Genomic DNA, 27,560 nt, shown 5'->3' on the forward strand with positions numbered 1-27,560 from the left:
TCCTCCTCCCCCGCCTCTTCCGTTTCTGGAGGGAAAGGCTGCAGCCTCCTTCGCTCCGCATCCCCGGCTTAGGTAATACGGTTTCCTTCTTGCGTGCCCCTCGCCTAGCCGCCGCCGCCTCCCGCTCCTCGGATCTGGGTCCCCGGGCTGGGCGGAAGGCACGCGCCCCACCGCCCCAGAGGACGGTAGGTGAGTAAACCGGGGCCGGGAGGCTCCGTGCTTCTCCGCCCGGCCTGTGACGACCTCTGTCCGCGGCAGTCAGGCTGCCACCCGGCCCGCCCGCATCGCGGCTGCAGCCCGGCGGGCCGAGGAGCTCGCGGCTCCCGCGGCTCCCTCGGCTCCCTCCGCCCTGCAGAAATGACCCGAAAGAAGCAGAGGGTGGGAAGAAAGGTTAGCCAACAACTTTGTTAAAAAAAAGACAAAAACAAAAACAAGAACAAACCGATCTTGAGCATTTCTAGATCGAAGAAGCTGACCTGACAGTTGCGGAGAGCAGTGGCCCAGGTTCAACAGGTAGATGGCGTAGCTGTCCAGCGCCCCTTGGTTTTGCTTTGGGAGATGCTTCGAAGTGTCCGTTGCTGCTGGCTGCCGCTGGTGACCTACTAGATGAGTGTAAAATAAACATGATGAGGCTATATTTAGAAAAGTCTTTACTTCCTTGCTTTTAATTCTCTGCATTTGGAAGGGCGGTTTTGTGAGATGTGCATAGATAGGTGGTGTGGCCAGAATAGTAAGTGGGAAAAATTTAATTTGGCCGAATCCTATACGCTGTTAGACACAAAGAGCATGAAAAAAATCCCTAGATTATTTAGTACATCCATGAAAAATACATACGAACAATTAAGGTGTGTATTTTGGAGATTTCCAGTTGTAAAGCTAATTTTAAGGCATTGAATAAGCAGAAATTTGCCCTCTGTTTGAATGGCATTCACTTCAAAAGAACAGTGGGTTAAGGCTGTATGGACAGACCACTTACGTGAATCCCACATATTGAAAATAAAACATTTTTTTGGCCCTTTTCCTGTGATTCCTAACTTTGAAACCAAAGAAGTTGATGAGGATCAGCCCCACTCAGCCAGATAACAGTCTAATGGTGAAAATAATCTACTGAACTACTATTGAGTGATGAATTAGCTAAGTGATCTCATTTTTTACTTTAAAAATAGGGAATATAAAGAAAAGATAAAGGCAGGGGAAAAGTTCGTTTTTTCAAAACATACTTATTGAATTATTTAGAGCCGACTTTATTTTTAAGCTTTTGTGGATTTTTATACTACTCTTTAAATTAGTTCTTGGTCATAAAGAGGATTATGTAAGATGCATAAAGTTACACTTTTTGCATGGAATAAGCTACCGTTTCTTTTCATGCTTTGGGACTAAACCGTGCTTGGAAATTGCATGCTTGGAAATTGCAGCCTGGACTTGCCCTTTGATGTGAAATACCTCATTACAGATATAAATTATGACTGTACTTGTGGTACTCCTGAAAAATAAAAAGAAAGAAAATATGTCTTGTTGGGCATATAAGGACTGTGAAACAAAAGTTATAAGGTTATTCATTATGTATGTATTTCTCCTTTTATTTCTCGCTGATAACAACTAGAAAATGTCTTATTCTATTCCATCTTGTAGATAAATTGTGTAAAGATAATTACATTGGGGCGTCTGGGTGGCTCAGTCGGTTCAGCGTCTGACTTTGGCTCAGGTCATGATCTCCTGGTTTGTGGGTTTGAGACCCACGTAAGGCTCTGTGCTGACAGCTCAACTCCAGCTCTGTGCTGGAGCCTGCTTTGGATTCTGTGTTTCCGTGTCTCTCTACCCCTCCCCTGCTCATGCTGTCCCTCTGTCTCTCAAAAATAAATACATGTTAAAAAATTTTTTAAAGATAATTACATCATATAAAGTGATTAATAACAAGTGTCTTCCTCCTTTATTAAAGATGAGGATGGTGTATATGAGAACTTTTTCTGGATGTGTTCTTAATAAATGTCCTTATTAAAATATTTTGAATCTTTAAATGAAGCTAAAAAAACCTCTGTACACTGATTTTTGTTTGGTTTAGGGTTTAGAAATAAAAGCAGGGTTGACAACATTTTTTCCCATCTCATGATTAGCATAGTGTTTTCCAGATTTGCCTAGTTAAAAAAAAAAAAAAAAATACCTCAGGCACATAGGGGAGGGGGCAACAAAAGTGGTTTAAAGATTCCCAGGTTGCAGCTTGGAACTTCTTGAATCAGAATCTCTAAGGGAAAGAAGATACTTCAAATAGGTCAAAATGACAAAATTTTAAAAAGACAAACGAAAAAGGCAAGGATGGGAAACACAAGTGGGAAATAACTATTGCTGGAATGAGTAGGTGACATAACCTATCCTCATTCCAGTACATAAAATGGTCTTAAATGGAAGCTATGGTTTTATTAATGTGATGAAGTCACCCATTTAGGAAATCTGAAACTTTTATATCCTTTTGTAGTCAAGCCTCCTGATGATTGAATCTAACAAACATTTTTGCATGTTTAGTCTCTTTTATGTGGTATGCAATGTTAATTCAAGTCCTTTAATGTTATAGGAACATTTTATTAATGGGCTTTTAATATAGATTACTGTGACTAGTAATCTACAGCAAATTCTTGTGTTTGATCATTTCTCTTTCATGTAACAGATTTCTTTACTGCCCCTTTTGTGTTCCTAAATAGGGAAGATAAGCACACACATTTTAATAACTTATTTATAACTTTTACTAAAATGACCTAACTCCATCCAAAAGAGAAAAAAAAAAAAAACTTTACCTGGGCATAAAACATGGTCAATTATATATAAAAACAAATTAACAAAATAGAATATTAAATATCTATAAAAGAATTTGTTAAGATGAATTACCACAATGGAAAGTGTCAGAGTATTCTGTCCTTTTCTTCTCTCTTCCTTCCTTTTTTATTTCTCTTGTTTTGTTGTATTTTGTTTTTTGGGGAGGAGGAGGTTTGTTTGCTAGCTTATTTTTATTTTTAATCAACTAAATATTTAAAATCTATTATCCAAGTTTAAATTAATGTAAATGTTTGCTAACTTTATCAATAGATACTTGAACGTATCCTTTTCTTTACAGAGTGCAATGCTAATGAGAATTATAATTAATAGCAAAGGAGTTAGGGGCACCTGGATGGCTTAGTCAGTTGAACATCCAACTTTAGCCTACGTCATGATCTTGCCGATCCCGAGTTCAAGCTCCGCATCAGACTCTGCTGACAGCTCAGAGCCTGGAGCCTGTTTTGGATTCTGTGTTTCCCTCTCTCGCTTTGCTCCTCCCCGACTCACACTCTGTCTTTCTCTCTCAAAAATAAACATTTAAAAAATTAAAAAAAAAAAAAACAGCAAAGGAGTTAAATTCAAATGATCAAAGCAAACTGTTCTCTTTTTTTAATGTTAATTTCTTTTGAGAGAGAGAGAGTGTGTGTGCACATGCCCATGCAGCAGGGGAGAGGCAGAGAGGGAGAGAGAATCCCAAGGAGGCTCTGACAGTGCAGACCCCCATGAGAAGCTTGATCGCAAGAACCATGAGATCTTGACCTGAGCCAAAATCAAGAGTCAGACACTTAACTGACTGAGCCACCCAGGTGCCCCAGAAACTGTTCTTTTAATATTGCTTAAGGAGAACCTAGTTTAGTTATAGTGATGTCATAATTTTTCATTATCAATTGCTTTTTAAATAGGATCTGATCTTCCAAATTCTAGAAAACATCTGTTTTTCTCCTGGGAATTTGTAAGAATCACATATAATCAATCACATATAGTCCCAATTTGACCTGGGAATAAGAAAGTTCTGTTTTACAAACATGGCTGATGGTAGGCATCATTAATACCAAAGAATGGGGAGATAGAAATAAAGAATCAGATCGGGAAGATAAATATTAACCAACTTAGATAGTTATCTATGATTGTAGGATTAGCAAGCATGCAGGATAATTTTTACATGTTGGCTTTAATGAGCCATTTATGTCTTTTTACTAGTTTGAACTTTTTGAATAAAAGGACTATATTCTTTTATTAGTTTGTGTTCCTTTAAAGGCAAATATTACATTCAGTTTTTGGTATTGATTTATTCAACATCTGTCAATATCTGTTAAAAATCAACTTTTACCTCTATACAGCGTGGAAGTAGAATGACAGGAGGTAGGCTGCTACACCCAGCCTGCAAAAAAATGATACATAACGTGATCTGTGACCTTGGTTTCCTACTGTAATATTCAGAGAATATATTTGGGTCATGTTACTTATCATCACAGAAATAAAAAATAATAGCAATTTTCTAAAAAGATCAATAAAGAACTCCTTTGAATCACATTTCTCCTAACAGTTATAATTTGAAAATTTACATAATGAATAATCCTTGACAGATTAATTTTGGTGGAAGAAAATCCATTTAAACATGTTTGTCTCCAGTGGAATGAAAATCAGTCAATTAACTTACAAAACTACCCCTGTGTGTTATAAGGGACATTGAAAAAAATGTGTGTCTTACTCTCAAGGAATTTATAGCCCATTAGAGAGAGAACAATGGTGCCTGAAGGGCTGGCTTGGAGGGGGCGTAGGCCCTCCTCATAACATTCATTAGCTCCTTCACCCACACCCAAACCATTGCATATGAAAATATAATCCAAGTATTAAAAACCCATGTGATTCCTGTAAAAAATCAACTTCAAGACAAATAGCCTAGTGCCCATTCTTTCAACCCAATTTTCATGCCCCTTTCCCAGCCTCATTCTTTTCTCATTCAACAAATATTTATTATGCCCTCATTAGGTAGATGATAAATAGCAATAGCTTTTAAAATGTGCATTTTTTGAACCTAAAATTTTGTTTTTTACTCTTTAAAAACTGTAATAACATGAAATTTACCATTATAACCATTTTTGAGAGTATAACTCACGGGCATTAAGTACGTTCTCATTGTTAACCAACCATCACCACTCTCCATCTGTAGAACTTTTTCCTCATCCCAAACTGATACTCTGGACCCACTGAACAATAACTCCCCATTCTCCTCTCCCTCCAGCCTTCCTCCAGGAAGCCTCACTTCCTGTCTATGAATTTGACTACTCTGGGTACCTCATATAAGTGGAATCATACAATATTTGTTCTTTTGAGTCTGGCTTATTTCACTCAGCCTAACGTTTGCAAGGCTCATCCATGTTGTAGGATGTACCAGAATTTCATTACTTTTTAAGGCTGGATAATATTCCCCAACCTCTTTTGATTTGGAAAATAGATATAAAAAACAGGGAAGTTTTGAACTAGAACACACCATACAAATCTCCTTTAAGCTCTCTGTCCCTGCTTCCTTTCATTTTCATATTTACAAAAATAAGGAAAACAAGTCCCTGAGCTTGTGGCCCAGGTTTCACACCTGGTTGGTTAGAGGCAAAGCGGGGCCTAAGAACCAGCTCTCCTATGGCCTAAACGAAAGCTCTTTCTGCTACACACCCATGAAGCCCATGCAGCCAATAAAAGACAAGTGTTGAATGAGTTGGTGCCAAAAGCGAGTGTTGCAGGTTTGAGAAAGAAAGTTAAAATAATTGAAAAAATGCTACCTTTGAATGGAAACATTGGAACCGATTTGAAGATCAGTAAGACTGGATTCTGAGTAACAGTTATCATCACTATAAATAGTCTTCTCCTGGAAAAGACTCTTCTACAAGCCATACATCTTGTCTCTTTTCTTTCTGCTTTGAATTATACATTACATTTGTATTCTTAAAAATATTTATCTTGGGGGCACCTGGGTGGCTCAGCCAGTTAAATATCTGACTCTCGGTTTCGACTGGGGTCCTGATCTCACCATTCATTTTGTGAGGTTGAACCCCTTGTCGGACTCTGTGCTGACAGCACAGAGCCTGCTTGGGATCCTGTCTCTCCCTTTCTGTCTACACCCCTCCCCCACTCTCGTGCACTCTCTCAAAATAAATAAATAAAACATTAAAAAAAATATTCTTTCCTATGGTGAAGATAGTTACACTGAATCTGCTTCTATTTTTCATATTTTGAGGGAATTCAGGTTTCATTTGTGACTCCATGATTGTTCTAAACACATCCTTGACCGTATAGAAGTTTAAATTTTTTTTTTTCAACGTTTATTTATTTTTGGGACAGAGAGAGACAGAGCATGAACGGGGGAGGGGCAGAGAGAGAGGGAGACACAGAATCGGAAACAGGCTTCAGGCTCTGAGCCATCAGCCCAGAGCCTGACGCGGGGCTCGAGCTCACGGACCGCGAGATCGTGACCTGGCTGAAGTCGGACGCTTAACCGACTGCGCCACCCAGGCGCCCCTAGAAGTTTAAACATACAGTTGAAACTTAGAAGAAAGAAAACTATCCAAATGAATAGGGTTTCTATTTAGTGAAAATGTTCCTAACTATGGTGAAGAGGCTTAAAAAAAGGGTCACTATCAAATTTAAAATTATTTCTGAATGGAATTCATAGTTTTCAAATGAATACTGGGAAGTCTTTGAATGCATATTTTATTCAAGTATTATGCCAATATGAAATACTTATTAGGTAGATCAAGTGGTGTTTCCCCCCCAGCATTTAATTTTCTTTACAAAAAAGGCAACATAAATTGACCCTTTAGCCAACCAAGGCCCATCATTCTTGGCCTGCAGTATATATAGGATTCCCTGTTCTGCTTCCAAGTGAACAGCCAGACACAGAGTTGACTGGTGCACTTCATGTTTCCTTAAATTATCAGATAAGGATCTGCTGAGCAATGTTCCCTGTCCTCAACCTAGATCTCCTGAATCAATATATCCAGGCGCAAAGTCCAAAAATCTGTATTTTTAAACAAGCATCCCATTTAGTTCTTGATCTTACTAATCTGGAAAGCATTGCTTCAGCACAAGATCCCATTTATAAGCTACCAGAACATTGGAAATGGAGGACATTTTTGTGGTCTATTGCTGTAAGTAGCATCAGTGAGAAAAATGTGGACTACTGTGGTCCAATAGTAGCCTTAATAGGGCTAGGGTGAGGTAGGCTGACCAGCTTGGAAGCAGCATGTATGTAAATGCCATCTGAAGGTAATGAAGGAGGGAGGGAGAAATGTTAAGGTTAAATAGATGGATTTACATATCCCATATTTAATGTCTTGCCTAACAAAACCAAGTTAAACTTAGTATTCTGGTCTTTTAATCGACTAAATTCATCGTGTCAAGACAGGTCACCTCTGGATGACAAAGCATAACCTCTGATTCTGATGTGGCACAAAGGTGGTTCAGTTGCTAGTCATCCAGATACAGCTTTGATTTGTTTTTGTTTTTTTTGTTTTGTTTTTTTTTTAATTTTTTTTTTCAACGTTTATTTATTTTTGGGACAGAGAGGAGACAGAGCATGAACGGGGGGAGGGGCAGAGAGAGAGGGAGACACAGAATCGGAAACAGGCTCCAGGCTCTGAGCCATCAGCCCAGAGCCTGACGCGGGGCTCGAACTCACGGACCGCGAGAGTGTGACCTGGCTGACGTCGGACGCTTAACCGACTGCGCCACCCAGGCGCCCCATGATTTGTTTTTGTAAATGAATACAGAATATATGCAGATTTTATATGAATAAATATAGTCCCACATGCCTAACAGCACCTAGGTGTTGCTGATAAAAGCCAAGCACAATAAACAATATTACAAGGACGAACTCTGTATTTACAAGCTCAGAGAAAATGCATCAGATGACATTATTAAATACCTCTGAGATATGTGCTAAGAGTTATAAGAACCACACACCTTTAAAACTTCGGGTTTTTGTAAAATGTTTATTTTAAGAGCGAGAGAGAGAGAGAGGTGAGAGCGCGCACCAAGAATAGGGGAGGGGCAGAGAGAGAGAGAGAGACAGAGGATCCCAAGCGGGCTCCTTGCTGGCAGCAGGCTCACAGGGATGGAACTAATTAATGAACTGAGAGATTGTGACCTGAGCTGAAGTTGGACACTCAACTGACTGAGCCACCCAGGTGCCCCAAAGTTTTGGTTTTTAAAAGCTTTATTTTTATGCAGTCTCTACATTCAAAGTGGGGCTCGAACTCACGACCCCAAGATTAAGAGTTGCACGTTCTACTGGCTGAGGCAGCCAAGTACCCCAGAAACCACACACCTTTAAATCTCCTGCCAGACAGAGCCTAGACAAGCAAACCAATGTACTGGTGTTAGTGAGATGGAACACATATTTGGCTGGCCTCTGTGCTCCAGGTGCACAAGAAGGAGGGTCAGGCATAGTTCCTGGAGGAGCCAACTGCTGAACTGACTGTTCTCTCTCTTTCTCCCTGCCCTCCCCTTTTAAAAAATACTTTTTATCGAATTAGAAACACATGCAGAAAAGTATGCAGGTTCAAAGTGCACAGCTTGATGAATTTACACAAAGTCAACCTACTCATGCAACTGTCACTCAGATCCAGAACATTACCAGTGCCTAAAAGCCCCCATCATATCCCCCCATCAGTAACCTCTCCTTCTTCTCCAAGAGGAACCACCATTGTCACTTCTAATACCATAAGTTAGTTTTGCCTATTTTCAGACTTCAAATACATTACATTGCACAGTATGTATATTTTGTGGCTGACTTCTTTCAACAGTGTGTGTCTGTGAGCTGCATCTACCTTGTTTCCTAGAGCAGTAATTCATTCATTCTCACTGCTATGTAGATCTACTTATGTGAACATGCCATAGTTTGTTCCATCTTACGATTGATGGTTGTTTGGCTTATTTCTAGTGTTAACTTGTCACAAATTATGCAATCATAAATACTCTCATGCCTGTCTTTCATATTCATACATGCATGAATTTTTGTAGGGTGTATGTCTACAAGGGAAATGGCTGGATCACAGACTATGCTTATATTCAACAACTTAGAAGTAATTTCCAACACTGGCTTTACCAATTTCATTCACACCCCAGTGTATAAGAGTCTCATTGCTCCAAATCCTCACCAAAACTGGAAAGTGTTAGTCTTTGATTTGAGCTATTCCATCCATTGGATAAGCAGTGGTGTCCTGATGTGATTTTAAGTTGTATTTTCCTGATTACTGAGATAGAATATCTTTCCATATGTTTATTGACCATTTAAATATCCTCTTTTATGAAGTATCTGTTCAAGTATTTGTTTGTTTGTTTGTTTTGCCCGTGAACTGATTGTGAGAAGTAAGTAAACATTAGGCATAGAAGGCAGGTGGAAAGGCATCATCAACCAGAGGGAACAGCATTACAAATTAGTAATCTGCCCAGAGCATAGGAGTAAATGGACAGATAGTGGGAAATCAATTATGAAAATGCTAAACTTAGAACCTATGAATTGATGACAGCAATATCACACAGTACAAAGTAAAATAACAGTTCAAAGTAAAAAAATACAGGTGGTCTCACACTGTACTTCTTAATGGATTCTGAGAAATGTTTGACAAATACCTGAAAGTTGAATACAGCTTATCCACTAGAAAGATAATTTAATTTCCAGTTAGCTAAAAGGTAGTATTTAAATACCTAGTAATGCTTATGATTCAGTTCCCCTGTGGCCTAGGTAACCAGATGGGCCGATGAAAGATCCATAGGGGCATCAGGAGAGGCTATTTTTACCAAGTTGCTCTTTAGCCCTCACTGGTTGCTCCAACTGAGCCAACTGAGACCCCGCCATACTTTATGTGGGTCCACTTCTGTTCTGCCCTATCCCTTCTGCCAGGGAAGCCGCCATTCTCTCAACTAGCCCCTAAAGCAGTCCTAAGCAGGAAATAGAGGGAGAACAAGGTCTGTGTTTCCCCTAAAACTGTGCACTAAGTGAAGCCTTGGTCAGCCCCTCAGCATGTGCCCACCTAGGGAGACTCCTGGACATTTGCACCCCCTTGAGAGAAGTCTCCACAAACACATTTCTTGTAAAACACCCAGGTATTTCATGGACGTCTGGCCTTTTCCCCCAACAGCAATAGCTGTCAGGCATGGCCACCACACAACAGCTTCCAACTGTCAACCTTCAGAGGATGAGTGAAAAACTAAATTCAGGATGTGAATGGTGGAGGTGGGGTGGGGAGTCATTGTATATTGGACAAAATGTAGGTTCCCTAGAAGTTGTAGAAGTTGTGTATGAAGTTATCTGCAGGAAGAAAGGAATGTCAACAGAAATGCTTTGACCTACTTGCTTACTCATTAGCAGTTCTGTTTTGCTGAGGGCCCTTATCTATGTCGTCACACTTCTGTCACTGTAAACAGCTAAGGGACAAGGCCAGTTCCTGGTACAACCAGGCTCTTCACACAAAAAGAACACACTTGGGCCCTAGAATCCCCATAAAATATCCTGACAAAATGTCCCCCTTGACAGTATAATGATCCTCTCAAGCCATCCATACAGGGCCTACCATGATGTCAGAGTAGTCATGCAGCCTCCAGGAGCCAAGTTTCCACTCAGACGCCCAGAAACTGAAGCAATCAGATCTGGCCTGCATAAAGGAAGTTTATCTGGGTCATTCAGAGAATTACAAGTAGCTCCCAGCCTTTGGGATTTAATGGACTAGTAAATTTTCAGAAAAGATTTTGGCGACCCATATAAAGTTGCCAACCTCTTATTTTCTCAAGGAAGGACACGTGACTGTATTTCTGTGAAGTTGTATTTAATAGTCATAGCTGTCCTTTGTTATCTACTATATGCAAAGCTCTGTGCTCGGTACTTTTCCAGAAATATCTCATTTGATATTCACAGTGTCCCTGCACTTTAAGTATTATATTCATATTACAGATGAGGAGAGAGGCTCAGACGGCGTAAGTAAATTACCTGATGCCCCACAGCTAGTTAATGGCAAAGCCAGGTTTTGATCCCAGGTTTGTCTCCAAAGCCTGTGTCTTTCCCACTGTACTGTTTATCACATCTGAAATATGCATATATTATTCAAATGTGATTTTTAAAATACTGGTGTTCTGATGAGATGACAGGATGGTTAGGAATTAAAATGGAGTTTTGTCTGTGTAGAGATTTGGGTTTCCATGAAAAGTCTTAAGAACAGCTTTTTCACCCACTTCAATGTATTCAATATTTCTCCAACTGGGGATGAAAAAATCCCCAAAAGCTAAAGAGACCATTTCTGTCTGACATTGCGATACACTATTATGTTGACATACATTTGGTCTGAGATGGTGAGGAATATAACTTCTTCAAACCTGTGTGCTCAAAAGTGCCTTGAAGTAGGTTGTCCCAGAGTAAGGCTTACAGGAGGTTATTTCAATGTTCACTGTATCATTAATGATTTGGCTGTTAAAGTGAGTACCCCCTATTAGGAAAGACTGACTCACAGAATTAAATTTATTGACCATATAGACGGGGCAAAGTACCTTACTCCATCTTTACTATCTGGCCAGAAGACAGAAGATGAAGGAATAGATTTTGTTGACATTTGCTAAGATTATCGAGCAATACCTCTTTCAGGAGAGGTGTTGGGTGATAAGTTGTATTCCCTCAAAATGTGCATGTTGTAGCGCTAACCCCCAGTACCTCATAAATGTGACTGTATTTGGAGACAGAGTCTTCAAGAGATCATAGGGTTTATGATATCATATGGATGAGCCCTCATCCAATCTGACTGGTGTCTTTATAAAAAGAGGGAGAGACACCGGGGATGTTCGCACAGAGGAAAGTCTATAGGAGGACACAGCGAGGAGGTGGTCATCTGCACATCAAGGAGGGAGGCTTCAGGAGAAACCAAACGTGTAGACACCTTGCTCTTGGAACTTCAGAACTATGAGAAAATACATTTCTGTTGTTGAAGCCACCCTGTCTGTGGCATTTTGTTCTGGCAACCCTAGCAAACTGATGCAACAGGAATTAGATATTTGGAATGAGCTAAGCCCTTCCCGCTGATGCCAACACAGCCATTTAAGTGAGACATCAGTAGAATATGATGGATGAGATTTTACTTTCCAGCAAAGATGGTATACATTGAAGATCAGCGGGGAAAGGTTTTTCTAAGAGTACAAAGGAAGTCAAGTGTCAGATAGTGATTTTAATAGTCAAATTAGTGACAGCTGTCAGCTAGGTGTGTTTCTCTAATTTTTTTGCTATATAATGTACCTTATAGTAAATAATACTTATGGTTATTTACCCAATAATTACTTTTCCCTGACTTAACAGGTAAGAATTTATGAAAGAATTTTATTGGCTACGGTGCTGGCTAATAGAGCGACTGCCATTTTCATGGGACTTGGATCTGTCACAGTCACTTCCTAGCTGTGTGATTTTGGACAAACTACTTAACCTCCTGTGCCTCAGTCTCTTATCTGTAAAATAGAGATAATAGTACCTTTTTCATAAGGTTTTGTGAAAATTAAATAAATATGTAAAGTGCTTAGAAGGATACCTGGCATACAGTAAGCACCCAATACATGTTAGCTATTATTTTAACTTGGCCCTGTCTCTGCATGTGGATAACCAATAGAGGAACTCTTGCACCTACATGGTTCCACCAAGATATCTGCCACCAGGTGCCAGCCCCCATGGACTTGCCAGAATGGTATTGAAGAAAAAGAAGTGGGCCTGAAGAATAGTAGATATTCAATCTCAGTGGTCAGGGGAGCCTGCGTGGCTCAGTCGGTTAAGCATCGGACTTTGGCTCAGGTCATGATCTCATGGTTCGTGAATTCAAGCCCCGTGTCAGGCTTTGTGCTGACAGCTCAGAGCCTGGAGCCTGCTTCAGATTCTGTGTCTCCCCCGCTCTCTGCCGCTACCCAGCTCATTCTCTGTCTCTGTCTCTCAAAAAATAACATTGAGAGCGCCTGGGTGGCGCAGTCGGTTAAGCGTCCGACTTCAGCCAGGTCACGATCTCGTGGTCCGTGAGTTCGAGCCCCGCGTCGGGCTCTGTGCTGACTGCTCAGAGCCTGGAGCCTGTTTCCGATTCTGTGTCTCCCTCTCTCTCTGCCCCTCCCCCGTTCATGCTCTGTCTCTCTCTGTCCCGAAAATAAAAAAACGTTGAAAAAAAAATTAAAAAAAAAATAAATAAACATTGAAAAAAATATATTAAAAAAACCTCAGTGGTCAGCATCATCTAGGAGGCTGACAAAATATAGATTCCTAGGCCCTTTCCCTAAAGATTCTGATTCACCAGTTTGGATGGAGCCCAGGAATTTGTCTTTTTAGTAGGCACCTTGGTTAATTCTGATACAGGTGGTTCTCAGAACAACTATTAAGAAATACTAATCAAAAATAATTTCTTCTTTATTAAAGGCTATTAAATTATGGTAAATTTCATAACTTACTAATCATGAGTCCGTAATAATTTTCATTTAAGGCATTTGAAATGTTTAAATAAAACTAGCTTAGGTTAAAAAATGAGTATGTAGACTTGTTTTTAAAAAATCATCTGAGGGGTGCCGGGGTAGCTCAGTCAGTTAAGCACCTGACTCTTGATTTCAGCTCAGGTCATGGTCTCGCAGCTTGTGAGATTGAGGCTCGAGTCAGACTCTGTGCTGAGAGCACAGAGCCTGCTTGGGATTCTCTCTCTCTCTCTCTCTCTCTCTCTCTCTCTCTTTCTCTCTCTCTCTTTCTCTGCCCCTCCCCAACTCGTGTGTGCTCTCTCTCTCTCAAAATCACATTTAAAAAAAGCATCTGAAAGACAATTTCCACAAGTGTTTTTAAGAGTTACTGATAAACCTGAAGAAATTCAGCATCGAGTGTAGACCTCAGTTTTTCCATAGACAATTGAGTTATTCCAGTTGAGTCACTCAAGGTGAGGATGAATTGTTCAGTGCTCCCCTCAGGCTAATGGCCTGAGTGACCTGAGTTGAGGGCAGATGGTGAGAGATACATGGAAGCAGTTTGAAGAGAAGCACAGAGAATGTTGGTTCAGTTTATATGGTGGAAATGGTCCATTCAGCCAGAAAGTAGCAGGCTAGTTGTGCAAATTAATCAGAAAGTTTTGCATGTAGATAATGATAGCTGTGAGAGATTTTTTAGGAAGCTAGGATCCTGGAGAAAGGTAAACAGTGCTGGGTTCTATAGGATGGCTGGAGAAAGCATAGTCCGAAGTTGAAACTGGGCATTCAATCCGGAGCTTAACAAATATGATAGTGTTGCCCAGGGTCAGAAGAAAGAGTGATTAAGGTTGGACTCTAAGATAACTTTGGAACTGAAAAACCCAAGTATTGTGTTATGATGAATTCCTAAAATCTGTACACCTATTAATTGCAGGACTGAAGTTTATAGCTGATACTTCTTTCCTGCTGGTCAAGCTGCTGTGCTCAAGTTGTGAGAGAATGGTCATTATTGAGGAAATAAAGGTCAAGTTCAAAGGGGAGAAACTCCAGATCCCTGGGGTGAGCTTTCTGTGGGAAGAAAGGGGTAGTGGTGTGGCTTCTGTAAGTAGCTCACCTGAGTGTTTCTGAGGGCATCATAGGGAAAGTTTCTTGGTTGTGCAACAGTGCAGTGGTATAGTGTTTCTTTAAACAAACTTGGTTTTAACAAAGTTGAGGGAAATAGACAATACTGATACTGTTTATCTAGAAAGCTTTCAAATTAGACTCCTTAAAATCTTTATGCTGCTTTTAAGATAAGCTATTTGGATGCTATTGGTTCACTGATTATTTTCTCTTCACTTATAATCAGTTACTTAGAACATTTACAAAGAAATCAATATTATCAGAGTTACTGAATTTATACCCTTGGGGCATGTGTATTCCAAGATATGTATGTATCCGGGTATATACACATTTGTATAACTTATAATTTATAGTGTACAGGTGCCATAAATTATTTCTAAGTCAAAGTGCCTCAGTTTATTAATATAACTTTTTAAAAAAAATGTTTTCATGTTTATTTACTTTTGAGAGAAAGAGAGGCACAGTGTGAGAGGGAAAGGAACAGAGAGAGGGAGACACAGAATCTGAAGCAGGCTCCAGGCTCTGAGCTATCAGCACAGAACCTGATGTGGGGCTCGAAATCACAAACCGGGAGAGCATGACCTGAGCTGAAGTTGGATGCTTAACCGACTGAGCCACCCAGGCACCCCTGTTTTTCTTAGTGTTTAGGTTCAAGTCAACCAAAGTGAATCTTTGACTATTATTCACTCCTGGATGAAAAATGGCAGTTAGGTAGGCAGGTGTTTTTGTTTAATTTTTAACTTCATCTTCTCTACCACCTGACAGCTCTTTGTGTTATTACCATAGCGCTACTTTGGACAACTGTCTCCACGAATTGACGAATTATTGTCCTTCATGCTTAATTGTCCCAAGATACTTTTGAATGTCATTTCTTATTATAAAAATAGTATATATTTATTGTAGAATATTTGAAAATTATAGAAAAGCATAATAAAAAAATCATTTACAATTCTCATACTCAATAACTACCATTAAATATCTGCATAGGGGCGCCTGGGTGGCTCAGTCGGTTGGGCGGCCGACTTCAGCTCAGGTCACGATCTCGCGGTCCGTGAGTTCAGGCCGTGCGTCGGGCTCTGGGCTGATGGCTCGGAGCCTGCAGTCTGCTTCCGATTCTGTGTCTCCCTCTCTCTCTGCCCCTCCCCTGTTCATGCTCTGTCTCTCTCTGTCTCAAAAATAAATAAAACGTTAAAAAAAAAATTTTTAACTACCAGTACAGCATCACCTACTGGTCTTTCAATCTCGCTCTCTCCTCTCTCTCTCTCTCTCTCTCTTTAGATATATATATACACATATATACATATATATGTATATATGTGTATACACACACACACACACACACCTAGAGAGTGTATGTGTGCATATAAACACAAATTGGTAACATATTATCATACTATATACATAGTGATAAGGTTTTCCCGCTTAATGCTATAGCATTAACATATCTCCATATTATTAAATATTCCTTAAAAACGTGATTTTAAGGACCACATAGTAGTCTGTCATACATTTTACAAATATTTAAGATTATTTTCAACCTTTTGCTATTGTAAACAATATTAATCCTTCTTTTGCAAATATATCTTAAACCAACTCTGACTTTTTTAACACAAATTAAGCCAAAATGGAATTACTGCCTAAAGATAAGTGACATATGTAGCAATCTTGATACATTTATCTCAAACCCCCTCTGGAAAGCCATTTGTTTGCATGTCCCTGAGTAGAGCATCCGCACCTGTTTCACCATACCTGCAAGAATGAATGCTAGCTTAAAATAGCTTTGTCTACCTAGTAGCAAAGGAAGAGATCTCATTGTTTTTATTCACTTCTGTTACTGTTGAGGTTGGACATATTTTCTCATGGTGGTTGACGCATAATCTTAAGAATATAGCATTTTTTTTTTTTGGCAAACTTAAGACAAACCAACTATGACCACCCACAGTTAATTCCATTGCAAGGACATCCTTGTTATATTAATCCTCAGCCTCTGAGAGTCCATTAAGGGAATTTTTTTTTAAGAAGTTGAGTGTTTATTATGACAATAAAGATCCTGGGCTTGTGAATGAGACTGACTCAGAGCCCTGCCGTTTAGTCTTTTGTAACCCAGAAGAAGTTACCCAATCTTTCTAGGCTTCAGGTTTCCTTGACTGTAAAACAAAACTGACAATCCTCACAGTAATTCTCACAATGACATCGCATTTTAAGCTTGTTGGAGCTTTCAGTGAAATGCACCTACTGCTGAAAAGTGAGAAATGTTTCCTAATTACCCAATTGCTATGTCAAGGTATGACAGCATACTTCTTAGAAGCCACAACTTTTAAAGTCCCAACAAGTTGTGTGTTTTACTTTAATATTTAAACTTTTACAGCAGCACAGATTGTGGGACTTTTTTCTCCCCATTAAAAAAAAAAGGTAGTTGGAAGACAGCTTAGCTGTTAGCCCAAGCATGGCTTCAGAGTCTTGTAGGACACTACAGTGCTTGCTGAAGTGATGCTTAGTACTTTAGAAAGTTGCCCTAAAACGGATAAGGACAAATCCTCTTCCACTTCTGTCTTCTTCCCCAATAGGGTGAAAGAAAGCGCTGCTTCAGCATTGCCACTGAGCCTGTGTGATCATTCTAAGGTCATTACAAGACTTCTGTTTTCCTTTTAACATTGTGCTTGTATCCACCTGCCTGTGCATCTAGGGATTTAGAAATATAATGTAGAGGATTCTCAAAGACTTCCCTTCTCTGAGAATTCAATTCTTTGCATAATGGATTTTTGAGACTGAAAGTACATTTTGAAGTATTAAAGAATAACTTTGATATTTTAGATGCTATCTGCTCTTTCACACTGAAGATGTGACTAGGGCATATGCTAGCTGTTCAGCCCTGCCGACCAGGTTGACTGCCAGACGGGCTGTTTAGTAGTGTCAGAGGCACCCTGACATCATTCCCTGAACTGCTTTCTCTTTCACATTCTTGTACTTTTCCAGCTGACAGCCCAGAGGGTAGGTGCCGATTCCACCAGCACCGCCACTGGAAAGCAAGGTTCAGAATGTCAGCTATCCTCCGGGAGCTGCTCCGTGTCTCTGAGAAAGCTGCCAACATCGCCCGGGCATGCAGGCAGCAGGAAGCCCTCTTCCAGCTGCTGATAGAAGAAAAGAAAGAGGGAGAAAAGAACAAGAAGTTTGCAGTTGATTTCAAGACCCTGGCTGATGTACTGGTACAGGAAGTTATAAAACAGAATATGGAGAACAAGGTAAGAAAGGTCACAGCCAAGGTAATTGCCCTGTGGTTTTTTTCCGATAGAATAGCATGCCTTTTCCTTTTCCCTCCCCACCTCAGAATACTAGCGCCTAGGATTCTAATAAACAACTTGGGTTTTCCCCTCCCCTTGTTTTGACTACAAAATTACCAAAATGTTCATTGCAGAAAAAATTTAAAATACGGAAAAGCAAATAAGGGGAAAAAAATCACAATTCTGACAGCTAAAGAGAACATTTGGGCGTGGAGCTTTTTACTTATCAATGAATTTCTTTTTAATAAATAATACATGTTCTCTGGAAAATAAGCAAAAATAAGAATCCTTAATCCTAACACTAGAGAGAACGACAGCTATGTTTTACCAAATCTTGTAGGAACATTTTCCGTCTATATGTAGTTGTTTGCATGGCACATAGAAATGATCTCAGTAGAAATGAGAACATACTGTTTTATTGAGTTCTTTTTTTAACTTGACATATCATATCCCACCTTTTGATGTAATCTTGTATCTAATGGTTGCCTCAGTTATTGGCTTGTACTGTCCTGGATACTGGAAATTCCCTTTATTATAATAGAAAAACATTTATAACTAACAATGATTGTGATTCTAGGTATCTTAAGCTGACTGGGAAAGAAACTATTTGTAAGTAGTTATAACAAACAATAGCACTAGCAGACAATTACGAGTCCTCACTGTGTGTCAGGCACTTCTAAGGGCTTTAAGTATATTAATTTATGTAACTATTATAATATTATATAATTATAAATAATATAAATAATTATAAATAATATATATTTATATTTTATATTAAAATTGTAATAATTTTATGAGGTAGAAACTATTATTCCAATGTATGGATGAGAAAAGGGAAGCCAGAGAGGTTAAGTAACTTGTCCAAAGTTACACAGCAAGCAAATAGCAGGGCTGGCTTTTGAACACAGGCCGACTGGCTCCAGAGTTTGTGCTCTTTGCAATACATGTTGCCTTTATATGATATCTAATAATTACATATTTTTTTAAGATTTGAGAGGATAGAACTTTATTACAGGAAGCAGTACAAAATATTGGAATAGTTTCTATGAAATTCTCAAATGTTGGGAATCATTTGGAACCATTTATTTATTTATTTTTTTTAATTTTTTTTTCAGCGTTTATTTATTTTTGGGACAGAGAGAGACAGAGCATGAACGGGAGGGGCAGAGAGAGAGGGAGACACAGAATCGGAAACAGGCTCCAGCTCCGAGCCATCAGCCCAGAGCCCGACGCGGGGCTCGAACTCACGGACCGCGAGATCGTGACCTGGCTGAAGTCGGACGCTTAACCGACTGTGCCACCCAGGCGCCCCATTTGGAACCATTTAATGAATTCTTGAACATAGGCAGGAAGAGAGAATAAATGACCCCTTGAAATCTCTGCCAACTATACTTTTTCATGCCCTGTAATATCTAGCTCCAATAACATGAAGCAAGTTTATTTTTGGGTGCAAGAGAAGGTTGAGCAACTGCATTAGAAATGTATCAACATGCACAGTTATTGGCTAATATTTGCCCCACAAGCATTTTAACAAGCTGAGGTAACTGTTCATTGATAACATATGACAGGACTTATGAACAATAAACGACATTCATTGCTGGCTATATAAGAGGCTTTGTTTCATGACCCTTATATCCTGTAGCTCGGGATGAATGGGCTCACTGGCAGCCCCTGTTGACTTGGATTGTTCTTCAGAAGAGGAAAAAATAACAAGTTGTTGCAGGCATTGTGAAAGCTATTGGCCATCTGCAAATGACTGGGTTCAAATATCTGAAGCATTTCCTTGCTTTTGTTCCCTGAGAACATCATGCATATCGTAACTGAGCACATATTTTGAGAAAAATTTATCTTTACCACAGAGAGGATCAGAAGCAAAATGTCCCCGAAGCTTCCTGGTCATACAAGGGATGAGAGAAGATTCTTACTTAGCTCCATTTTTTCATTCTATTTTGATGCATTATCGGTCAATAAAATATTCCAACCCCCTTTTTTTTCTGTATCCCCTTCCTTGCCTGAAGTCTCGTGATACCTCCAACAAGTGCGGAAGACACCTGAAGATGAAAGCAATGACTCTAATGTCATACCTCTGATCCCTTCTATCCAGTCTCAAGTCATAGTCTTAGGTACTTGCTCTAGTCCCATTAACTCACATAAGCCAGTAGGGTGCTGTTGAAGAGCAACAGTTCAAGTGTCTCCTTTGCAAATATTCTAGTTCTATTGCCTGTAAGTGGAAGGATGAAGTTTCTAAGTACTTCTGCAGACCCAACAGAACATAAGGAAACCAGACTTCTACCATGATTTGAACTTCCTGGAGGGGCCAAGGAGCAGGGAAAATATTAGAAAACTAAGTACTGAACCAACCTGACTTCACTTTTTATACTAGATTGATTTCTGGATTGTAAATTTCTAAATTTCAGATCTAGTTGTACTATTTAATTTGAAGTACAGAATGAGAATATGCCCAGAATTGAACATGTATGTGGGATTTGGGATTTTTTGTTTTTGCTTTGTCTTTGTTTTTGTCTTTTTGTTTCTTTGTCATACTCTAAATCATTCAGTTTCCAGGCTTGGGAAAAAACATTTTGGGAGAAGAATCCAATGAGTTTACTAATGATTTGGGTAAGTATAAGAATCCTAATGTATTTTTATAATTTAATATTATATGGTATTGTAATTTTCAATGACATCAGAAGTAAAGGAATGTTTGTAAGCCTTTCATATAAATAGCATAGTTTAATGTAAGCTTCATTGAGTACCTCAGAATATTATGCCATTCAAGTTAGAGAGATGTAGTATCTTGTAAGCATTTAGGAAGTCCACATGTATTATTTTATATATAAATCTGTACCATTTAAATAGTGTTTGGGGAAGTTGCATGGCCCTTTGAGAATCTAATGGAAGTTACAGATGCTCTCAGAAAGATGCACATTACAGTTATATAGACAATTTTAGGTTCAAGTTTGTGTTTTTTTGTTTTTGTTTTGTTTTGGCTTTTTTAGAGAGAGAACATGAGTAGATGAGAGGGGCAGAGGGAGAGAAACAATCTTTTTTTTAAAAAAAATTTTTTAATGTTTTATTTATTCTTGAGAGAGAGACAGAGACAGAGACAGAGCATGAGCGAGGAAGGGGCAGACGAGAGTGGGAGACACAGAATCTGAAGCAGGCTCCAGGCTCCGAGCTGTCAGCTCAGAGCCCGATGTGGGGCTTGAACTCACAAGCCGTGAGATCATGACCCGAGCTGAAGTCGGATGCTCAACCGACTGAGCCACCCAGGCACCCAAGAAACAATCTTAAGTAGGCTCCGTGCTCAGTTTGGAGCCAGACACAGGGCTCTATCCCATGACACTGGTACCATGACCTGAGAGGAAATCAAAATTTGGATGCTCAGTCAACTGGCCAGGTGCCCCTAGGTCCAAGTTTTAAACCCATTCATGGACCTCCCGGGGAGTCCATAGACCTTGGTTGAGAATCTAGAGAGGCCCTGTCTCTGAAATACTGTGTGCTCTTGAGTAAAGAAAACGTGTTCACCTCATTAGTTCTGTGGTCTCAGAACCTTGGTAAAAGGAGTTGGATTAAATAAAAGGTTCCTTTAATACCAAATTTTATGTCTTGTTTAATTAGTTTCCTGTGGGCCAGATTGTCCGTTGATCTACTTCCATGTTCCCTTATGGTGGAGAGAAAAATATCAAAATCTCTGATCCCTTAGAGAGAAACAAATTATTTTTAGTTTGGGTGTTTTATTTGTTTAAGGTAGAAGATTAAAATAGTGAACTTTAATCACTGATCACTGACAAATAGTTAAACCTCTAGAGGCACAGTTACAAAGGCAAAAACTAATTTCTGGATTAACGCTGGGAAAATTTTCCCCTTTGTGGGCTGTGCATTAAGATGCAATTAGTTCTATGATACTCCTTGAGAGAAATCTCATTTAAACTTCTTAAGGTTGATGGGGCGCCTGGTGGCGCAGTCGGTTAAGCGTCCGACTTCAGCCAGGTCATGATCTCGCGGTCCGTGAGTTCGAGCCCCGCTTCAGGCTCTGGGCTGATGGCTCAGAGCCTGGAGCCTGTTTCCGATTCTGTGTCTCCCTCTCTCTCTGCCCCTCCCCGTTCATGCTCTGTCTCTCTCTGTCCCAAAAATAATAAACATTGAAAAAAAAAAAAACTTAAGGTTGAAAAAAACACCTGTGATTAACTGATAGAAGTCCTATGCTTGCCTACCTCAAAAACAATTTAGTATTTTATTTACCTAGAATTATAGGGGCAAAAAGGCATTCCACATACATATTCCTGAGAACCGAAGGGGAGAATGAGTTTAGCGTGCTGGGGGTGGGTCACAGAAACATGGCACGTGGGATGGATAAGGTAAGTGGGGGCAGGAACAGAGCGTGGAAGTTTACAGGAGGAGTTTGAATTTTCCTGTAAGTGTGATGGGAATTCACTAGAGATTTTTTTTATTCTTTTTTATTTTTTTAAGTTTATTTATTTTGAGACAGAGAGAGAGAGTGTGTGTGAGAGTGAGCAGGGGAGGGGCAGAGAGGGAGGGAGAGAGAGAACATCCCAAATAGTCTCCTCACTGTCAAGGAGAAACCTGATGTGGGGCTTGATCTCACAAACCATGAGATTCATGACCTGGGCCTAAATCAAGAGTCAGATGCTTAACTGACTGAGCCACCCAGGTGCCCTTCACTGGAGCATTTTAAGCACAGGAGTGATGTGATATGATTTGCTTCTCGGCCTGATCCCATGACTTTTACTAAGCCCAGTCATAGGTGCTTGGTTAAGTGGCAGTGATTAGCATTATGATTCCCCAACTTCAACAGTCTAATTTAATTTGAACTTAACTAATATAATTGAATGTTTCTTGCTGATACAGTCATCATTGTAATAGATTCATAATGTGTTTCCCAAACTTTAATGATCACATGAATCACTTGGGATTCTTTAAACTCAGGTGTGGGATGGAGCCTGAAGTTCTGAATTTCTAACAAGCTCTCAGGTGATGCTGTTGCCAGTCCTTGGAATGTCTAGGGTCACTAGGAGTACTTGTCTATTTACCTAAAAGCCCCAAAGTGCCATGTCTTCTTCTTTTAAAAAGTTTATATTCACCATTGCCGTCCCTTTGTGTTGCTACTAAGTTGCCTATTTTTGCCTCTTTCCTCACTTCTGTTGGGAGCTAGAAACCAGATTAACCAAGGGTCTAAGAAGCATGTTCAAAGTGATTATGAAGCAGCCGGATTTGGTAACTTGTGGTTTCATTTGGATGAGTAGCTTTACTTACATCCTAATTTCCGGTGGGTTTCACAGAGGAGAGCTATTTCTAGGTATGTCATTTAGAGTCATGCAGTTTACCACACGTAAAGAGTAGTTACACTTCATCTTATGGTACTTTGCTGAGCATAAACACCTTTAGTTAAAAGCAGTTTTATAGAGGGAGGTAGAAGCATTTCATGTGCTGATAAAACCTCCCTTCTTTCGATAATACATTCTAACACTAACAAGGTGACCTGTGTATATTCAGAAGGCAAAAGGCATAAAACATAAATATTATCAAGGGCTCGGGATTCAGGGTTTCTTAACTGGTTCATGAGCTCCCTTAAACTAGATGCAAGATTGTATGCATGTTCCCCTGTGGACATTTTCCTGGGAAGAAGTTTCTTTGATACCTGGAATCTACCCCTCACGTCATACTAGGTATTTCGGCCACTACTGGGCACCTGTGACCTTGTGAAGCTGCCTGGGTGATTCTGGCAGTCAACCAGGGTAGGAACCAGGAGTATGAACATATTGCCCTCGCCCAATCTAAGTGCACAGCTTTGGCTCTTCCTCACCCCTCAGTTGTTGTTTCTCCCCCAGAGCTCTTGAAATGTAATGGCTTTTAGTTTGTCTTATTCCAGGGGAAAAGATTATCTTGAGACTGTGTCCAACAGAGGAAGAAACAGTAGAGCTTCTTAGCAAAGTCCTTAATGGTAACAAGTTGGCATCTGAAGCGTTAGCCAAGGTTGTCCATCAGGATGTCACTTTTACTGACCCAACTCTGGATTCAATAGAGATCAGCATTCCACAGGACATTTTGGGAATCTGGGTGGATCCCATAGGTAAGTAGAGGAGAATGTTTGCTTTTATTTGTTCTTATTAGTAATCCTTTTGTGGGAGGAGGCTTGGAAAAATAATAATTCAGAGTGTAGTTAATTCTCCTAGAAGATTTTAACATTTCAGAGTTATAAAATGAATAGTGAAGAGTGAAAGTGTACATGTGATGATGTGTTGTTATGTGTATATTTGTAACATTTCTACAATGGATATGCACAAGTATTTGTGTGCCATCTCTGTGTGTGCATATATATACAAAGCTGAATTAACGTACACACACACACACACACACACACACACACACACACAAAGCTGAATTAATTCATCTTTGAAAGACTTCAGAGGCCAGACTGGTAAATATGAGAGAATAATGAACTGACAGTAGCTATAACTAATTGAGCACACGTGCCATTTAAAGAATACTCAGCTCTAGCAGATTGTTGCCATATAGGAGTACAGTCTAGATGTTTAGGTTTTAAAGAGAAACCAAAATCCAGGTTTTTAAGTGATAGCTCCCATTTTTTAACCACTGACTACTAATTCAATTAAACAAGTAAACAGTCAAAACCACTGTATAGGTCAAGCAAAACACAGTATAACACAGCTGAATGTGATTCACTCCCAGTTTGTGTGCCCTATGTAAATCTTACCTATTATTTTCTTGGGCATGGTTGTGGTAGAACCCTAGTTTATAGCTCTGTGTTTTAACAGTGTAGGTCTATTTCAGTGATGCTATTAATACAATGCCCAGGATATTAATTTGCAGAGTCTCTCCTTTTTTTTCGTTTCCACTTGCCTACCACATTCTGCCCAATACAGCTGGGACCACTCCCAGGCACCCCCTGCCCCCATCCTCCCATCTTGCAAGCACATTAATATAACATTACAGAAGTGCCTTTAATCATCAGGGAATTACAGAACATTCAGTTGATGGATTACATATGCAAACTAAGATTTCCCAAAATCTTTTATCACACAATGGTAAATTAGCATTAGTTGTGGTTTTCTGAGGGACCAGAATCTCCTATTTCTTGCTTCTATCCTGAATTGATTCTGCTAGCCAGCTCTTTTGCACAGCACACCTTAACTGGGTATTAACTCACTACTAGATGTTGGCAGTCAGCTGCTGGCATGTATGTCTCTTAAGCTTATTGCCTTCTTTTTCACAGGAGGACTATCAATTTCTTCCTTTTGTGCCACCATCACTGACTCCCTCTTCTAATTTAAGGGACAGGGGTGCCTGGGTGGCTCAGTCAGTTCAGTGCCCGACTTCGGCTCAGGTCATGATCTCACAGTTTGTGAGTTCGAGCCCCGCGTCACGCTCTGTACTGATGGCTCAGAGCCTGGAGCCTGCTTCCGATTCTGTGTCTCCCTCTCTCTCTGCCCCTCCCCCGCTCATGCTCTGTCTCTCTCTGTCTCAAAAATAAATAAAACATTTTTTTAAAAAATTTAATTTGAGGGACAAAAAAAAAAGGTAATTTCACCCCTGAGAGATTTCTGGAAGGAGATTTTCCCATCCATCCACACTATACTTGTCCTCTGATTAGTAAGAGGCTCTAAAGAATCCCACCACAGTCATCCTGAGTCATTAGCTTTTAAATGCTTTTGACATATGATGGATATTTGAGTGCTTATGGTATGCAAGGTGCTATGCTAGATGCCACATGAACTACAGACATGTCCTCTCCCTTCAAGAGTTCCCACAGAGTTGGGAAAAATGGAACACAAGCAGCTTGAAAATGGAAGTACAAGAGGTCAAATAACAATTTGAAACAAGTGACACTCAAAGGCAAAACTTGACTGATTACTCTCTTAGTCTGTTCGGGCTGTGCTAACAAAATACCATGGACTAGGTAGCTTATAAACAATAGAAATTTATTTCTCAAAGTTCTGGAGTGCCAGCATGGTGAGATGAGGGCCCTCTTCCTGCTTCATAGCTGGCACCTTCTCACCATGTCCTTATAGAGTGGAAGGGACTAAGGATCTCTCTGGAGCCTCTTCTATAAGGCACTAATCTCATTAATTAAGGTTTCACCCTCATGACTTAGGTGTCTCCCAAAGGCCTAACTTACTAATATGATCACCTTTATGGGGTTAGAATTTGGGGAGAATACATTCATACCACAGCAGTTACCAAATTGGTAGAACACAGAAATGATACAGCACAGCGTTTCCAGTTGTATCCATCATTATCTTTGAAATAATCATTACCTGAATCCAAACAAATGTGCTTCATTTTTTTTTTCCAGATTCAACTTATCAGTATATAAAAGGTTCTGCTGACATTAAATCCAACCAAGGAATCTTCCCCAGTGGACTTCAGTGTGTCACCATTTTAATTGGTGTCTATGACCTACAGACAGGAGTGCCCCTAATGGGAGTCATCAACCAACCTTTTGTATCACAAGATCTAAACACACTCAGGTAAGATCTATCACTCCACATGACATTACCATGACTTGATACACTAAGGTGTTCCTACTAAAGTCTGCAGGTTTAAATTAAAATTCCTTCTATTTTCAATCCTGGGTTAAATATAATTTTAGTGGGGGCTTGGTGGATGCTGATAGAAACTGCAAGGTGCTCTGCTAGATGCCACATGAACTACAGACATGTCCTCTCCCTTCCAGAGTTCCCACAGAGTTGGGAAAAATGGAACACAAGCAGCTTAAAAATGGAAGTACAAGAGGTCAGACCATTCCTGGAGGCCAGAAATCCCACAGATGTTTCCACATTGTTATAGACTGATGTGATAATGCTGACAGCATTCCTAACTGGCAGCCACATGACACGTGCAGGCATAGGAGTTACTTTTACAAACCAATTAGCTACTTGATACCTATTTCTAGCCTTAAGGGCATTGAGATTTGTTGCCTGATACACTTTTTTCATATCATCCTGTTGGAAAACAACATAAGTAATAAAACAAATGTGACAGCCTATGGCCACAAACTGAAAGTTCTCTTCTGCAGGTGGAAAGGACAGTGCTACTGGGGCCTTTCTTACATGGATACCAACATCCATTCACTTCAGCGTCTTGACTCTACAAGAAAGAACAGTGAAGCGCGGAGCCAAATGACTGAAAACACCAGCTCTGAGGCGGAACGCTCCCACCCGTTTTCAGCGGTCATTAGTACGAGTGAAAAGGACACTATCAAAGCCGCATTGTCACGTGTATGTGGCGAGCGCATATTCCGGGCAGCCGGGGCTGGTTACAAGAGCCTTTGTGTTGTCCAAGGCCTTGTTGACATTTACATCTTTTCAGAGGATACCACGTTCAAGTGGGACTCTTGTGCGGCTCATGCCATACTCAGGGCCATGGGTGGGGGAATGGTAGACTTAAGAGAATGCCTGCAAAGAAATTCAGAAATGGGGCTTGATTTGCCACAGCTGGTGTACCACGTGGAAAACGAAGGTGCTGCTGGCGTGGATCGGTGGGCCAACAAGGGAGGACTGATTGCATACAGATCAAGGAAGCAACTGGAGACATTCCTGAGCCTCCTTATCCAAAACCTTGCGCCTGTGGATACATGCACGTAGATGAACTCTGTTCTCATGTACTTGAAAACCCAACTGTGAACAATTTCCCACATCTCTTATCTTTTGAAGACAGCTTTGTCCGATGGATGGTCAACGTTCTCCTTCCTCTTTTGAGGAACATTTTTCCATTATGTGTTCATAATAACGATAATTTCAATAAATGAATGACATCATGTAGCAGTTACATTGATGTGCAAAGTTCTTAATAGTGGATATTGTGCTACTAGTGTTGCTTGAAACACTTCAATAAAATATTGAAGAGGAAAAA

General features: G+C 40.0%; 2 protein-coding genes across 4 annotated transcripts in view; one reads left to right on the forward strand and one right to left on the reverse strand.

Annotated features, from left to right (window-relative positions):
* HIBCH (3-hydroxyisobutyryl-CoA hydrolase) overlaps positions 1-596 on the reverse strand; it is a 111,612-nt gene extending 111,016 nt beyond the window's left edge. The window contains exon 1 of the mRNA XM_030328121.1: positions 477-596. The gene's annotated coding sequence lies outside the window, so the exon portion shown is untranslated. The remainder of the gene's footprint in view (positions 1-476) is intronic.
* On the forward strand, positions 1-27,560 carry INPP1 (inositol polyphosphate-1-phosphatase). 3 transcript variants are annotated; one of them, XM_030328117.2, is made up of 6 exons: positions 1-72; positions 17,359-17,624; positions 20,222-20,282; positions 23,542-23,757; positions 26,002-26,176; positions 26,725-27,560. In XM_030328117.2, the coding sequence occupies exons 2-6, from the start codon at positions 17,421-17,423 to the stop codon at positions 27,290-27,292; spliced, it is 1,224 nt and encodes a 407-aa protein (XP_030183977.1). In that variant the 5' UTR covers positions 1-72; positions 17,359-17,420; the 3' UTR covers positions 27,293-27,560. The 3 variants fall into 3 exon arrangements, with proteins under 3 accessions (XP_030183977.1, XP_030183976.1, XP_030183975.1); XM_030328116.2 differs by lacking the exon at positions 1-72 and adding an exon at positions 91-189; XM_030328115.2 differs by lacking the exon at positions 1-72 and adding an exon at positions 93-189 and having other exon boundaries at positions 23,557-23,757.

Source organism: Lynx canadensis, chromosome C1, assembly GCF_007474595.2.
Source record: "Lynx canadensis isolate LIC74 chromosome C1, mLynCan4.pri.v2, whole genome shotgun sequence".
Lineage (NCBI taxonomy): Eukaryota > Metazoa > Chordata > Mammalia > Carnivora > Felidae > Lynx > Lynx canadensis.

Excerpts from the sequence above, each read along its gene's own strand:
- INPP1 (XM_030328117.2), top strand. The coding sequence starts at position 17,421 with ATGTCAGCTATCCTCCGGGAGCTGCTCCGTGTCTCTGAGAAAGCTGCC. Across the intron at positions 17,625-20,221 it reads AACAGAATATGGAGAACAAG|TTTCCAGGCTTGGGAAAAAA; the intron begins GTAAGAAAGGTC and ends TAAATCATTCAG. Across the intron at positions 26,177-26,724 it reads CAAGATCTAAACACACTCAG|GTGGAAAGGACAGTGCTACT; the intron begins GTAAGATCTATC and ends TCTCTTCTGCAG.